Consider the following 14,962-nt stretch of genomic DNA (forward strand, 5'->3'; position numbering starts at 1 on the left):
GGACGTCAGGCATCACCCTTTCTCAGGGCTCTGGATGGATAGGCCAAGAACTCCGATAGGGGTGGCCCAGATGTACCAGGCAGGATTCTGACCAGAATCAGTTCAGCAGGCTGAGTGTCATCTGGTGGTCACCATTCTCTTGACAGTGCCCAAGGAGGTGGGAACAGCAGGGTTACAGGCTGGGGTAAAGGAATCCCTCATCTCAACCTTCCTGCAGGGGTAAGCGAAGGCCTGCACCAAAGTTGGTGGGGGGCTTGGCATGGGGGGCTTGGCTCTGGGGAGAGAACAGTGCTACTGCTGGGGAAAGAACCCCATCCTGGACCTCAGCCCGATTCTGCCCTTCGCAGGCCATGTGGCTTGGGTTGCCACCATTGCTCTGTGCCTCTGTTTCCCCATCATAAAAGCAAGGGCTCCCTAGGGCCCTACTGTGGCACCCCACCCACTTCTCCTAGATTCTCTTTCTGTCAGAAGCTCTTGCCCAAAGGTGCGGGTGGTGGGTCTACCCTAGACCCTCAGGACACCTCTGCCCCCTTCAGGACCCAAGCCATCTCTGCACAGATGTTAGAACCTGTGGGTTTCGCTGACCTTGCCGGGCAGAAGAAAGGTATGGGCTGGGCAGATACATGTCTTCCCCGGGCGGGACGGCCGAGCCCTGATGCGGGGTGGGTGTGGAGGAAGCTGCCTGTCCCCAGGTAGCCCAGAATGCCCCCTTGCCCTGCTGTGGACCAGGGCTCCCCAGGCCTCCCACTGTGGGCCTGATTCTGAGCCCCAATTGGTGTCAGGCTGGCCAGCCTTTGGCTCAGTACTCACAACCAGCAGGCTGTGTGGATGCCCAGGCTATGGAGCAGGCAGCTGCTGAGTCATGGCTGGGGTAAGGGACCCTGCATGTCGCACCCCTTCCAGGCCACCTGCACAGGTGTCCTGACACCTTGGCATATTTTTAACTATTTTTATGGAAAATATTAAGTGTGCACAGAAGTAGATAGAAGAGAACATGCATCCCATGTGCCCATTGCCCACCTTCAAGTCACTTTTCAGCTGACCTGCACCAACTCTTGTTCTTGGCACCCTCCTCACCCCAGTCAGCCCCCATTCACCCTTAACCCTAGCTCTGGGTTCAGCTCCTCACTCTCAGGCCAGACCCTGGGGTCTGGCCCCCCACCTTCCCAGATCCTGCCTCCATCTTTCACTGCCCAGCTGAGCCCCCTGCATAACTGAGCCCCCTGCTTCCTTTCTCCCCAAGCCCCTTCCCATACATCCACCAAATGGCCAGTATGGATAGCAGAGGCACAAACTCTTTTGGGGGCCCCAATGGCTGCAAGCTCCCCACCGCTGGCCTCTATGCTACTCAGCCTTCAACTGCCCTAGCCCAGCGTCCTGCAGCCAAGTTGGCCACTAACTGGCCCCAGACTTCCTATTTGTCCCCTGACCAACCACTGCTCTTCTGCCCTGGCCCTGCTTCCTTGAATTTTTGGTCCCTCGATCACACTTTGGCTCAAACACCCATGAGTCTTTAAGGCTCCTTGCCCTGGTCACAGCCCTCTGCTGCCAGCAGTATAGCCTTGAGCCTATGTCCCCATCTCCCCTGAACCCTGAACTCAAGATGAGCTTGGAGGGGGTGCTCGGGCTCATCTGGAGTACACATTGGCTGAGTGAGGGTCTGGCCCCCAGGAGAGCCCCTGGCATCTGAGGCCCATGGCCACCTGTCCCTGGCTGAGGTGGGCACAGAGGAGTTCCTGCAGAAGCTGACCTCACAGATCACAGAGATGGTGTCGGCCAAGATCACACAGGGTGAGGGTCCGGCTTGGAGCAAGGTCTTGGGTGGGGTTTGAGGGACAGTGACCAAGGGCCAGGCCCCTCCCAGTCTGCATCATGAAGACCCAAGGAGAGGTGTGCAGGAGGGGAGCTGGCCTTCCCCGGTGTCATAATCTCTGTGCCCCAGCCAAGCTGCAGGTGCCCGGAGGTGACAGTGACGAGGAGTCTAAAACCCCATCTGCATCCCCCCGACACGGTCGCTCACGCCCCTCCTCCAGCGTCCAGGAGTCATCCTCAGAGTCGGAGGATGGGGACTCCCGGGGAGAGGTGTGTGTCAGGGTAGGGGGCCTGGGGCTTGCAGGGGATAATGGGAGTTGGTGGATGGGTTGGGAAATGGAGGGCTTTGGGTGGCAGGGTGTAGGAGGATGAGGGTACACACTTGAGCAGCCAACATCATCACCATGATCCTAGGACACTGCAGCACCCCTAAGGCTCCCCCTTGCCCTCTGGGTTGGCCCCACCTAGCACCCCCTATAGAGTTTCCATCGGCAGAGATTAGTTGGGCCTGTTCTAGAAATTCACAGAATGTCAGGATGGTTTCCTCTTCCTCACCTAATTCCAAGGCCCTGTGGTTTGGGGCCATAGGAGGCCCTGCTGGCTCCTCTCTGGGTCTGACTCAGTGTCTTACCCTCAGATCTTTGACATCTACGTGGTCACAGCTGACTACCTTCCTCTGGGGGCTGAGCAGGATGCCATCTCGCTGCGGGAGGGCCAGTACGTGGAGGTACTGGACTCGGCCCACCCACTTCGCTGGCTTGTGCGCACTAAGCCCACCAAGTCCAGCCCCTCGCGGCAGGGCTGGGTGTCCCCTGCCTACCTGGATAGGCGGCTCAAGGTACCTGGATGACTGGGGGGTGGCATCCTGTCATTATTGCCCCCACTGTGAGGATGGGAGCCTGACCCTTGAAGGGCCAGGCCATCACCCAGACCACCGATGAGCATCTCTGTTCCTCACCAGCTATCACCTGAGTGGGGTTCCAGCGAGGCACCTGAGTTCCCTGGGGAGGCTGTGTCTGAGGATGAGTATAAGGCGCGGCTGAGGTGAGAGGCCATTGGGTAAGGGTTATGGCAGAGTTGGGGTTTTTACCTGGTGGCTTTGTGCAATGGGGTGGCCTTTTGGGGTGCTCTTCTCTGCCATCTCCCTGGCCCCAGGCTCCATATGAGAGGAGGTGCCCATTTAGCAGCTGACTCCTGCCCCCTCATGGTCTGCCCTCCAGCTCTGTCATCCAGGAGCTGCTGAGCTCTGAGCAGGCCTTCGTGGACAACCTGGAGTTCCTGCAGAGCCACCACATGCAGCACCTGGACTGCTGCCCCCATGTGCCCACTGCTGTGGCCAGTCAGAAGGCCATCATCTTCCGCAACATACAGGATCTCAGCCACTTCCACAGCAGGTGTGTGGGCACGGCGGGCCTCGAGGATGCTCCCCAGATCTGTGTGTACGGGTGCACACCACACACTAAACACATGCACTCACACACATATGTATGTGCCCACAAGGCTGGGCCTTGGGGGTGGGCAAGAGCAGAGGAGAGAAACTGTGCTGACTTGATTTAGTTGCTGGCACACACCTGCTTATCCGTAGAAGTGCCTGCAGCACTCCTACCCACTGCAACCCACGTACATGGGCACACGTACATGTGTGTGCCCTTACATGTGTGGGCACGTGGGTATATCGGCACATGTGCATACTCATGTATTTGTGCACACACGCCTACATATGCAGGCCCAATGTGCACATACTCCCTTGCCTGCCTGACCTGTACATACATCCATGCATATGCTTCTTTGCAGATGCACACCCTTAAACACCGCACACGCATGTCTGCACAGTCCAGCATGCTCGCTTTAGTCCCCAGGAGCCACCAGACTGAGCCCTGGCAGGAGCCAGGTTTCCCCCAAATCCAAGGAATGGGGTTGGGTTGTAGGTCACGGGAAGGGTCCTAATGCCCACCAGCCCTCACCTGACTGCTGTCCCCTCCATGCAGCTTTCTGCAGGAACTACAGAGCTGTGACACGGATGACGATGTGGCCATGTGCTTTATCAAGAACCAGGAGGCCTTTGAGAAGTATCTGGAGTTCCTGGTGGGCCGAGTGCAGGCTGAGTCAGTGGTGGTCAGCACAGCTGTGCAGGAGTTCTACAAGGTGCCCCTACCCCCAGCTGGTGCGGGTCTCTGTCTCCAAAATCATCTCCCCTGACTCACCTGCCCAGGCCCCTGGCTTAGTGAGAAAAACAGGCAGAGCCCTCTGAAACTCTACTCATCTGTCAGTGACCAGCCATCCCTGGGGTAGGGGTGAGGCACAAATACATGAGTATGCACACGTGCCTAAGGAGGAAGGGCTGTGTGTGTGCTCTCAGGCTCTGGATGACATGGGCCATCCAAGGGCTTTGCTCTCTTGCCCTGAGACCCGCCCTTCGGTCCCCACAGAAATATGCAGAAGAGGTACTGTCAGCTGCCAATCCCTCACAGCCGCCCCCGCCGCCGCTACAGCACTTCTTGGAGCAACCAGTGCAGCGGGTCCAGCAGTACCAGGCCCTGCTCAAGGTACGCTGGCCACTCTTCGCCCCTTGCCCCTTGCCCATGACTGGTGGAGCGTGCCCTGACCTGCTGTCTTCCCAGGAGCTGATCCGCAACAAAGCACGGAACCAGCAGAACTGTGCGCTGCTAGAGCAGGCCTATGCGGTAGTGTCGGCCCTGCCGCAGCGTGCTGAGAACCAGCTGCATGTGTCGCTCATGGAGAACTACCCGGGCACCCTGGAGGCCCTGGGCGAGCCCATCCGCCAGGTCTGGGGCAGTGCCATGGGGGGTGGGCAGTGGGGTTGTGGAGGGCTGTGTCCAAGCTGACCATGGGCCAACTATACTCCCAGGGTCACTTCATCGTCTGGGAGGGGGCACCAGGTGCGAGGATGCCCTGGAAGGGCCACCACCGCCACGTCTTCCTTTTCCGCCACCACCTGGTGGTCTGCAAGCCTAGGAGGGACTCGCGCACTGACACTTTCAGCTACGTGTTCCGGAACATGATGAAGGTGCATGGGCATGGAGGCCTTGTGGGCTGGGGTGGGGGCAGGCTGCAGGGCGGGTAGAGGAGGGCTAGGCTGGTCCTCTGGCTGTGTCCTGGGCAGTTAGGCCTCATCCTCCCCTTACAGCTGAGCAGCATCGACCTGAACGAGCAGGTGGAGGGGGACGACCGCGCCTTTGAGGTGTGGCACGAACGGGAGGACTCAGTGCGCAAGTACCTGCTGCAGGCACGGACTGTCATCACCAAGAATGCCTGGGTGAAGGAGATCAGCAGCATCCAGCAGCGCCTGGCCCTGCCTGTCTGGCGTGAGTGCCTGGGCCTGGCGGCAGGGCTGGAAAGGGGAACCGAAACTTTCAGTTTGGCTGTCTGGCTCTCAGGCACCCAGACCCCTGCCCCTGCCAGGCAGCTACCCGGAAAGGGGAAGCCTCTTGGGGAAGATGGCTCAATGTTTCCTTGGTCACTTCAGCCTCTCTGTTAGCCGAGCTGGGTACTGTGCTGGCCCTGACTCCCATGATGGGGCCTCAGGGTTTACTCAGAGGCTCCCAGCACAGGGAGGCACCCAGACTGGGTTAGGGTCTGCACCCTTGGGTGTGCTTCTCCACCTAGAATGGAAGTGAGGATCCCCTTTCAACATGCTTACTTTCCATATTCCCCACCACTCCCCAGTAACACCCAGCCTGCTTCTGACCCTGATTCTTATTCAGGCCAGTGTGGGGTTGCAAGGGGTGGTGTCCATAGCAACCATGCCCTCAGCCGTGGGGCTTCTGGCCCTGCCAAGAGTGTACTGAGGGCGTGTGTGTGTGTATCCCCAGGAGCCCCAGATTTTGAGGAAGAACTGGCTGACTGCACGGCTGAGCTGGGTGAAACAGTCAAGCTGGCCTGCCGAGTGACAGGCACACCAAAGCCCATTGTCAGCTGGTATAAAGGTATGACCCCAGGGCTCAGGGGTGCTAGCCCTGACACTGGAAAGAGCTACCCAGAAGGAATCAGGCTGGGTGGGACCAAGGACCCTGGGTGGGGCCTCGTCAAGGGCTGGGCATGAGGGACAGGCCTTCTACCCTAGGTGCCTGCTTTCAAATCAAAGATGGCCTGGCCAGGGTGCATGAGGTGGGGCGGAGGGGCTGTCTGAGGGGCTGACCGTCTAGGGGAGAGATAGGTGACAGCAGAGAGATAAACGAGTAGCATGAAGTGGAAGCAACGTGGGTAGCCAGAGAAATAAAGCATAGCCAGGCAGATGTGTTAGAAGGCTTCCAGGGGCGGCCAAGAGCCTGGGGAGAAGAGGATGCCAAAATGGGCATAGTGGGCATGAGGCCCGCAGTGGGGTCTCCAATTTAATCTGAGTGTGATGGGAACTGCAGAGTTCGAGGGTCCCGTGACCTCTTTTAGGTTTACTGACTCACTGGAAGGACTCGCAGATCTCAACGGAGCCATTCCACTCAGGTTCAAGTTTGTTGCAATGAAAGGGAAGAGGTGTGGTGGTCTGGGTCTAGGTGGGGTGCAGGCATCTCTCCCACCCTGCAGGATTGTACAGATGGCGCCTGTTCTCCCAGCTTTGATGTGTGGCAGCACATGGAGAGTGACCAACCAGGGATTCTCACCGAGCCTTGGTGTCCAGGATTTCTGTTGAGGGTTATTTACATTGTCACAGCTGACCACGCACAGCTGATCTCAGTCACAGCACCTCTAGAGGTCAAACTATGCTGTGTGGCCCAAAGCCCCCGTGCTAAATTACAGTGTAGCACAGACTATTCAGCATGGTCCGAGGATCCCAGGTAGACCAGGGTACTCATCAGGGGTTACCCGGGCAGGTAGGCCTCTGAGTCCCAAATTCATTGTGAATAACCGAATCCAGTCCTGGTTTTAGAGGAGCCATCCCAGTTCTTCTGTCCTGCTTGTCCACAGCCAGCCAGGGGCATTTGTCTGCCCCTGAAGGGCTAAGGATGGGCCTGGAGAGGATACACAGGAGCATTTTACTGGGACACATGGGAGGGCCCATATACTGCAGCCCACAGTTGGAACTGCATGGCAGAGTTGGTGGATGCAGCAGCTGGTTCCCAGTGATAGCTTAGGAGAGCTGCCTGAGATCTTCTGTAGGGAGGCCTCCTGGCCCACGTTCAGAGGTTCCAGCCACCCCACCCGCTCGATGGCTCTTCCTGCCGTTTCTCCTCACTGAGGCCTTTTGCCTGCAGGGTGCACTCAGAGGGAAATTTCATTCATAAAAATTGTCCAGAAGGGACTCTGCACCATCCAGGCCCTCCCTGTCAGCCAGGCTGCCCTTAGGAGCATGTGCCAGCTGGCCAATTCTGAGGGGAAAGGACGCACCTCGCCCAGGAAGTCAGGGCAGGATGTCAGGGTTCCAGCAGCTCTGGTCAGACTTTGGTCTTCTTCACCCTGACCATCACCCAGTGAGATTTGGAGGAGATGACCCCTCTGGGGACAGCTGTGTCCAGTGAGTGGAGGAGATGAGTGGCAGCTGGACAGTCAGCTCATGTTGGCACAGTGGTCAAAGTATAGGTGGTCCAAGTGGCATACATGGCCACGGGGTGTGGCAAGAGCTGGTCACTGGCTGACCCAAAACAGCAACATGATGGGAAACACTGGGAAAGCTCCAGGAAGCACCAATCTGCCCAGATGGGGGTTCACCCCATGTGAGGTGCCCCCTACCCTGACTCCAGCATCTCTCGGCAGTTCCCTGTGTGGTGTGCAGTGGGGCCAGCGCCATGTGGCCCTTGTGGCTCCACACAGAACCCTGGTGGTCTGGATGGGAGACCCTCCAAAGGCTTCTCTTCGCCTCCATGGCTCACAGCCCCAAGGGGGCTGTCTTCCACCAGCCCATCTATAGTTTGTCGAGTGGCAAACCAAATAGCCAGGACATTCACAACAGCTCAAGGTCATTGAGCATGTAATGACCTTGGCCAGGAAGAATAGCATTGGGCAGAAGTCAGACTTTCCAGCCTGCAAAATGTCATCATATAGTGGGACTGAGTGTTGGGGGCAGAGGGCCAAGTCCTGACTTACCCCTAGGGCAGCTGGCAGGGAGCAGAGAGCACTGGAAACATGTATTAGAGACTTTGCTGCACGAATGCACAGCAGACCCATGACAGCCACCCTGTCTATACCAGCTGGAGCCACAGGAGCTAACAGATTAGGCTGGTGACAGTCCTCTTCCTCTGGCCGCTCAAGGCTGTTGAGTTGAGATGTGGCCGTTCCTGTTACCCCAGATACTTTCAAGTCACCTAAGAATCCAAGAACCTCCTTTCTCCTTCTGGGGTTCTGAGCACCAACACAAGAAGGGACAGACTGCCAGGCTGGTTATACACTCCAGGGTCCCCTTTCTCTGCCCATGTTTGGGGGCAAAGAATTCCAAACACAGCAAATATCAGGGTCCAGAAGAAGAGGCCACAAGCATGGTCTCCTGACTTGGCCCAAGGTGACATTATCTTCCATGATCAGTGAGAACCCTGTGAAGATTCCATTGGTGTAGTCTAGTGCCTATACCTGGCAGAGCCATGAAAGTCTGAATTTTCCTGCCTGCAGTCCCCTGTGTATTGGGCAGGCATGCAGGACCTTCAGTTCCCCTGGCACAAGGAGATGGATGCCCACCTCTGGTCTGGTCATTTTTCTTTTAAAGCAGCAGAGGTCTAGTGGAGGAAGAGGAATGGGCCAAGGATTAGGGATGGAACAAAACACAATTCCATGGCCAGTGACATCCATTGTTGGGACTTGCCCAAACCCTAAGCCAGGTAGCATGACTCTTGCTGCTAACACACTTATTTCATCTCTAGGACCCTCAACTTAACAGCTGCTTCACAGTGCTCTCCAGGGATCTGCCCCCTTTTGGCCATCTGGAGTTTAACTTGCACAGTGGTAAACTTTTGATGTGGGTGTCCACTTAACAGAGTGTCTGGTGGCCCAGACAGTGGTAACATCCCCAGCCTCTCTCCATGAGGGCTGAGCAAGGTTTCCAAGGAGGCAGGGCCACCTGTCAGAATACGCCTATGGCTTTGTAGGCTGCCGCTTCCTCCAGCTGTAACTGTTCCAGGTGCCAACCAGGCGCCACAAGCCATTGATAGCTCTCCATGGGGCTTTTTATGTGCATGGAGGTGCCCTGTTCCAGGGCTTACTGCACACACCTGGCCTCTTTACTGTCATCTCTGAAAGAATCCCCCCCCCCCCCACGTGCATGCCGGGTGCCTGTCCTCATGCCACTCTCTACTGCCCCCTGCCCATCTGGGTTGACGATGACCCAACATGAGTTGAAGCTTTTGTTGGTGTTTCAGAAGAGGGCCATACGTCCAGACTGGCCCTCCAAATGCTGAAGGAGCCTAGAGACCAAAGAACAAGGCAGACAAGTCCAACTGGTCAGTTCATAAGTGTAACAGGAGGTTTATATACAGAAATGCAAGGTAGTCAGATCTCTACCTGCCACACCCCCCCACACCCCCCACAGGCTGTTGTATAAAAGCAGTGTGTCGACATGCTTGGAGTAGAGTAGGTGTTTAAGGGGAGGGGGGCCACCAGATGCCAAGAGGCTCTGGCACCAGAGATGGTTACAAGACGGACAAGTTAAGAGCAAATCTCTCTGGAGGCAGAGCATGGAGTTCTCAGGGGCCAGGGCCCGGGAGTCAAGGTAGTGGACTTATGTTCAGACGAGCCAGCTGTGTCCGCACAGTTGGGAAGCAGGCACCTGAGGCAGAACCAACAGCATCCCAGCTCTAAGAAGAGCATGTGACAACCAAGGCACCAACTAGGAATCTGTCTCTGAATGCCCTTCACAGTGCGCAGGCTGCAGCCACCTCTCTCTTTCTCTCCATTCACAAACAGCAAGCAGGGTGGGCTGTTACTGCCCAGCTGAGCATACAGTTTGGTCAGCACGTCCACCACCTATTCTCATGGACCTCCCTCTGGTCCTGTTAACTGTCCACCTTCTTTCTCTTTTGGAATACCATGTCTCTGACAGTGCCCTTTTCTTGTCACCAAACTGCAAATCAGAGGCCGTACAAGGTCTGAGATGATTCCCTGGCAGCCAGGCACAGACAGACATAAGACCTTGGTCAGTGACAAAGACTACTGGTCACAGAAAAGCACAGCGTCTTGCCTCAGGGGCCACCATTGCCTTGTCCGGGCCAGACATTAACTGCATGCAGTGAGTTCACCACGAGAGAGAACACACTGAGCTTAAGAAGGTGCTGAGCTGTTATGGGGCTGCTGGTGCATCTGCCCATCTGTTCCCCAGAGAGAGAAGTGCCTTATGGGCTGGAAGGAAGGACTTTGTCTCCACCGCTCTGACACACCAGGCATCTCCTTACACAGGCACCCAGAACAGCTGTGCCTTTGCCCAGTGGTTGACCCTGGGCGCAGAGAACTGTTTTCTGACAGTAGAACAGGGATTGAAAACTCACTGCATTGATGTCACCAGCAGCCTTACCAAGAGCTGTTTCATGGGAAGTGAACCCTGAAAGGAGGGTGTTTGGGGGCCACTGAGAAGGAAGCACTGGAGTCTGGGAGGGAATGAGGACAACTCCTGGGACACAAGGGGTGCAGAGAAATCGGGCGGTGGCTGGAGGCTTCTTCTTTTTTGTATATTTTAAAGTAATTTCTTGAGGCTCTCTGTGAATCAAAAGTCAAGATATTGGTTATGAACCATTATAATTTAAACCACCTAGTTCAGCACATGCAGATCTGTTGGAAATTCTATGAAATTTTACATGTTTATGGAGGAGAGTTTTTATCAGAATAAGACATCTTTTGTGGGGTTTGAGCGCCAGCCTGGCCTTTGCCTCCAGGTCAGAACACGCTTTCCAGAGGCTGCACTGCACATGGAAGTCTAGGCAAGTGTCCAGGTCTCCAGGTCAGCTTGGCATCTGGACTCCCAGCGGGGAGCTTCTCCTGGCTCTTAGGCTTCAGCCCCCGCCCCTCCATCACTACTTGAAACTGTGACCCCCCAGCCAGGCCCCGCCTCCTGTCCCTATGGGGCCCTTCCGTGACAGCCCTCCCTCCTTTCCAGATGGGAAGCCGGTAGAGGTGGACCCTCACCACATCCTCATAGAAGATCCTGACGGCTCGTGCACCCTTATCCTGGACAACCTGACGGGTGTTGACTCCGGCCAGTACATGTGCTTTGCAGCCAGTGCCGCAGGCAACGCCAGCACCCTGGGCAAAATCCTGGTGCAGGGTGAGCCTAGGACGGAGGTTGGTGTGGGGAAACCAGACCCCGCCCACCACAGCAGCCCCCATGGGGCTGGCAGGTGGTGCGGATGTCTGACCCAGGTCTGGAGGCTCACTGGCAAGGACAGGGTCCTGCTATGTCTTGTTGTCTTTTTCTGCCTCTTTATCTGTGTCCTTCTCTGTGTGTCTTTGTCTCTATCTTTCTCTGTCTCTGTCTATCTTTACATCTATCACCTCTCCCCCTGCCCCTTTGTTTTTGTGTCTCTCATTCTCTTTATCTCTCCCTCTCTTTGTCTCTCTCTCTCTCCTTCCATGGTCCCCACAGTCCCACCACGGTTTGTGAACAAGGTCCGGGCAGTACCTTTTTTGGAGGGAGAGGATGCCCAGATCACCTGCACCATTGAAGGTGCCCCACACCCTCAGATCAGGTGGGCCTGGGTGATGAGGTGGGTGGGCCTGCCCCTGGGTGTCCCCTTCGGCCTGTAAACTGAGGGTGGGCAGCATGTTCACTGTGTCAAGGTGGGCTAGACACAGAAGCTCAGGCTTTCTGATGAGAAGTGGACGTCTCCAGGCCTGACACATTCTGACACAGCCCTACCTGCAGCAAGGAGGACATTACCAGGCTGGATGTTGTCCTGGTGGTGTCCAAGAGGGTGGGCACTGTAAGGTCATCTGGATTTTTGGGCAGGGCAAGGGAGGGTCCTGCATACCGGGGATCTGGGGAGGTCCCAGTTGACCACCTGAGTTGGCTTCAGGTGGTACAAGGATGGGGCCTTGCTGACTCCTGGTGGCAAGTACCGGACCCTGAGTGAGCCACGCAGTGGACTGCTGGTGCTGGAGATCCAGGCGGCCAGCAAGGAGGACTTGGGCCACTATGAATGTGAGGTGAGGTGGAAGGGTGCAGGGGAAGGTTGGGAAGGGGCTTTCCTGTAAAATCCAGTTTCTTTACTGCCATACATGACCTATGATGAGAAGGAACACTAGGTTCAAACTGCCCAGGGTTCATGATGGAACACCAGGCCCACTGTCACCCACCATCCATGATGAGAAAACTGGACTTATAAGGGGGCACTGGGTGGAATCTGCTTTGTCCTCCATGGCCTGCCAGGGTCCGTGGGGGCCTGAGGAAGGTGTGTGCTGGCTGTGGCTCTGCCTGGCTGACAGCCTCCTTCATGATGCTGCTGCCTGTGGCAGGCCAGGAGGGGTCTGGCCTCCATGGCAGGTGCCAAGGAAATAAATAGACCCAAATCAGCTTGGACACAGTCTGTCCAATTCAGTCACTGTTGGCCATGTAGCAGTGGCAACTTAAATTTAAATGAGTTAAAGTTAACTCTAACAAAAGATTCTGTTTCATTCCAAGTGCTCAGGGCCCACAAAGCCACCACACAGGACAGTGCAGTTATGGAGTGTTTCCGCCATCACAGGAACTCCTGGGCAGTGCTGGGTCCTATGGAGATGTAGTAGTTAGGCTGGGACCCTGTGACCAGGCTCCAGGGCTCTAGGACACAGCTGGGGCAGGACCCCTATGCTCCAGCCAGTATGCACTGCCGCAAAGAGGTGGCTCAGGCCTCTTGGAGAGCCACAGGCTGTAAGTGGCCTCTGCTGTCTTTCTTGCAGTTGATAAACCGGCTGGGCTCGACACGGGGTGGCACAGAGCTTTCCCTGCAGAGCCCAGTGCTTCGGGCCCAGGAGCAGCGCTGCCGGGAGCACATTGCTGTGTTGGAAGGTAGGTGCATCCACTGAGGCCTCAGCCTGACTGGAGCCTCCATACATTTGGGCAGGGCCTAGTGGAGTGAAACGTCAGTCTTTCCAATCAGGGTGTGCTCCCTGGAGGCCTGCAGAGGTCTGTGACTGGAGCAGCAGGCATGAGGGACAGTAGGGGGTGGGCCATGAACCCAAGGCCCGGGCAAGCCTGGAGAGGCCAGCCTGGGGTTGGCAGCCCAGGCTCTGCTCACCATCCCTGGGGAATGGTTGTGTATAAAAGCCAGACCCAGGCCTAGGCAGCCTCCCAAGGAGTGGCCAGTGAGTCCTTGTGGAAGGGGCGGCAGGGATGGTAGGTAGGACAACTCCGCAAAAGAGGGGGCCTCTGCCAAGTGCAAAGTGCAGGGTGCTGGGTTCCAGCTTGGCTCTTGGAAGAGTGAATGGGTGTCAGGGGCCCAGTGCCTCCACACTAGGGTAGGGTGTGGGCTGGCCATGGCAGGGACAGCCATGGTGGGGACAGCCTGGCCTGGGGGCATCCCTGGGATCCTGGGGTGGTCTGGGCTACAGGGTCTCATAAGGGAGAGGTGTGCTCCTGGGCAGGAGATGAAGGGCAGCAAGATGACTCACATCTCCATTCACACTGTGTCTCCAGAGTCCCAGCTGGGCCCTCTGGGATGGCCAGGATGGGGCAGAGGATACCTGGCGTCTGTCCTGGGTATGCTCAGTCTGAAAGAGCAGCCTTGCAGGGTTTGCAAGGCTGGCTACCACCCCAGGGAGAGCTTCTCTCCATCTGAGCTGCCCCACCTTGAAGGGGCTATCTGGAGAGTGGTGAGCTTCCCATCCCTGGGGACATGCAAACACAGGTTGGGCCAACGCCTGGTGGCGCTGCAGCTCTCATAGCAGGATGAGTTGCAATCCGTGTCCTCCTAAGTTCTGAAAGGTGGCTTCTGTGACCCTTGCCCCACTGGATCCAATCCCTCCTGGGGCCCAATGTCTGGGAGCTGCTGTCCATCTGGATCCGCACATAGTTGAGCCACCTTGTGGCCTCAGGGCCTTTGAGGTCCTCCAGGGCCCTTGTAGAGACCATTCTCTCTCTCATGGGCAAGAGTCCTCTTTCTCATCTCGCAGAGGGCCACTGGCACTGGCCAAACAAGTTCCTGCTGGAGGCCCCGCTGACATCCACCCTGCCATATGGTGTCTTACGGGAAGGTGCTAATCTGTGCTGCTCCTTGTCAGTGGGTGACAAGCATATCCTACAGAGCTGTTCACTTCGTTATCATGATGGTCTCTTTCTGTCAACATCCCATGACCACAAGGTTCAGAGGAGGAGTGGCCACTCGTGCCAGAAACAGTGTTGTGTCTCATACGGGAAAAAGGCCAGTTGGAGCCCGCCGCCTCCCGCTTCCTAACCCTGTCCTGCTGCTGTGTCTTTAACCCAGTGGCCCCACAGACGGTGGCCCTGTGGGGTGGTCACTGTCCTCTCGCTTGTGAAACTGCTTCGCATGGTTGCGCCCCTCCCGCGGTCGCCAGCACTTACCTGGGCTCAGGGCCAGTCAGGTGGCAATCAGATCAGGAAAAAAGGTGCCAGGAGTGTAGCAGCCCAGGAATGCCCGGCCACCTCCCCCAAGGGCAGCAGGATGGGCCCCAGTCAGGGAGGATGAGGGACGGTGCCCTGGCTCTCACCACTCTGTGCACAGGGTCTGGCCTGCAGGCCACCGACAGGCTGGCTCTGGCCCAGCTTAGTCTGAACATAAAAGGGCTGATTCCATCCTCTCCCAGTGGGCTGTCCTCTCCAGGAAGCAGCTTGAACAAATGCAAACATGCATATGCACACATATGTCTTTGTGCATACACGTGCATGTGCGCACACACGTGCACACACACAGTAAATGTAGCTCCCAGATGCCACACAGACATGGCTAGTACATTTAATTCACTTGCACCTAATCGGAGACAAGTTTAAAATATTCTTGATCATCTAAGGGAAAGTCTTACTCTATGCGACACTGAAGCAAAGCAGAAGACCCCACAGACCAGGAACTGAGAGGCCATATGCCTGGGTCCTGCCACTTCACATTTCTGAGCCTCCCCCTCAGTTTTGCTGCAGGATGATGAGAAAGGTTGTTGAGATGTGAGAGTGCTGGTAGCTAGAGGAATGCTTGCTGTCCAGGTGGGCAAGACTGAGTGGGACATCTCTGTATCAAGCCTGACCCCACACAGAAGCTGCAGTGAAAGAGGGTTCAAGATAGTTGGAAGTAAG

At 56.6% G+C, this 14,962-nt stretch overlaps 1 protein-coding gene across 1 annotated transcript in view; it reads left to right on the plus strand.

Annotated features, from left to right (window-relative positions):
- OBSCN (obscurin, cytoskeletal calmodulin and titin-interacting RhoGEF) overlaps positions 1 to 14,962 on the plus strand; it is a 176,250-nt gene that overhangs the window by 141,568 nt on the left and 19,720 nt on the right. The window contains 18 exon segments of the mRNA XM_036225074.1: positions 147 to 219; positions 537 to 604; positions 1,672 to 1,791; positions 1,943 to 2,082; positions 2,450 to 2,650; positions 2,774 to 2,856; positions 3,033 to 3,206; positions 3,801 to 3,957; positions 4,242 to 4,358; positions 4,434 to 4,598; positions 4,682 to 4,840; positions 4,961 to 5,138; positions 5,646 to 5,759; positions 10,841 to 11,008; positions 11,327 to 11,429; positions 11,757 to 11,886; positions 12,619 to 12,719; positions 14,940 to 14,950. Of these exon segments, the coding sequence (XP_036080967.1) occupies positions 147 to 219; positions 537 to 604; positions 1,672 to 1,791; positions 1,943 to 2,082; positions 2,450 to 2,650; positions 2,774 to 2,856; positions 3,033 to 3,206; positions 3,801 to 3,957; positions 4,242 to 4,358; positions 4,434 to 4,598; positions 4,682 to 4,840; positions 4,961 to 5,138; positions 5,646 to 5,759; positions 10,841 to 11,008; positions 11,327 to 11,429; positions 11,757 to 11,886; positions 12,619 to 12,719; positions 14,940 to 14,950 (2,262 nt within the window).

This window comes from Rousettus aegyptiacus, unplaced genomic scaffold (assembly GCF_014176215.1).
Source record: "Rousettus aegyptiacus isolate mRouAeg1 unplaced genomic scaffold, mRouAeg1.p scaffold_m13_p_7, whole genome shotgun sequence".
NCBI lineage: Eukaryota > Metazoa > Chordata > Mammalia > Chiroptera > Pteropodidae > Rousettus > Rousettus aegyptiacus.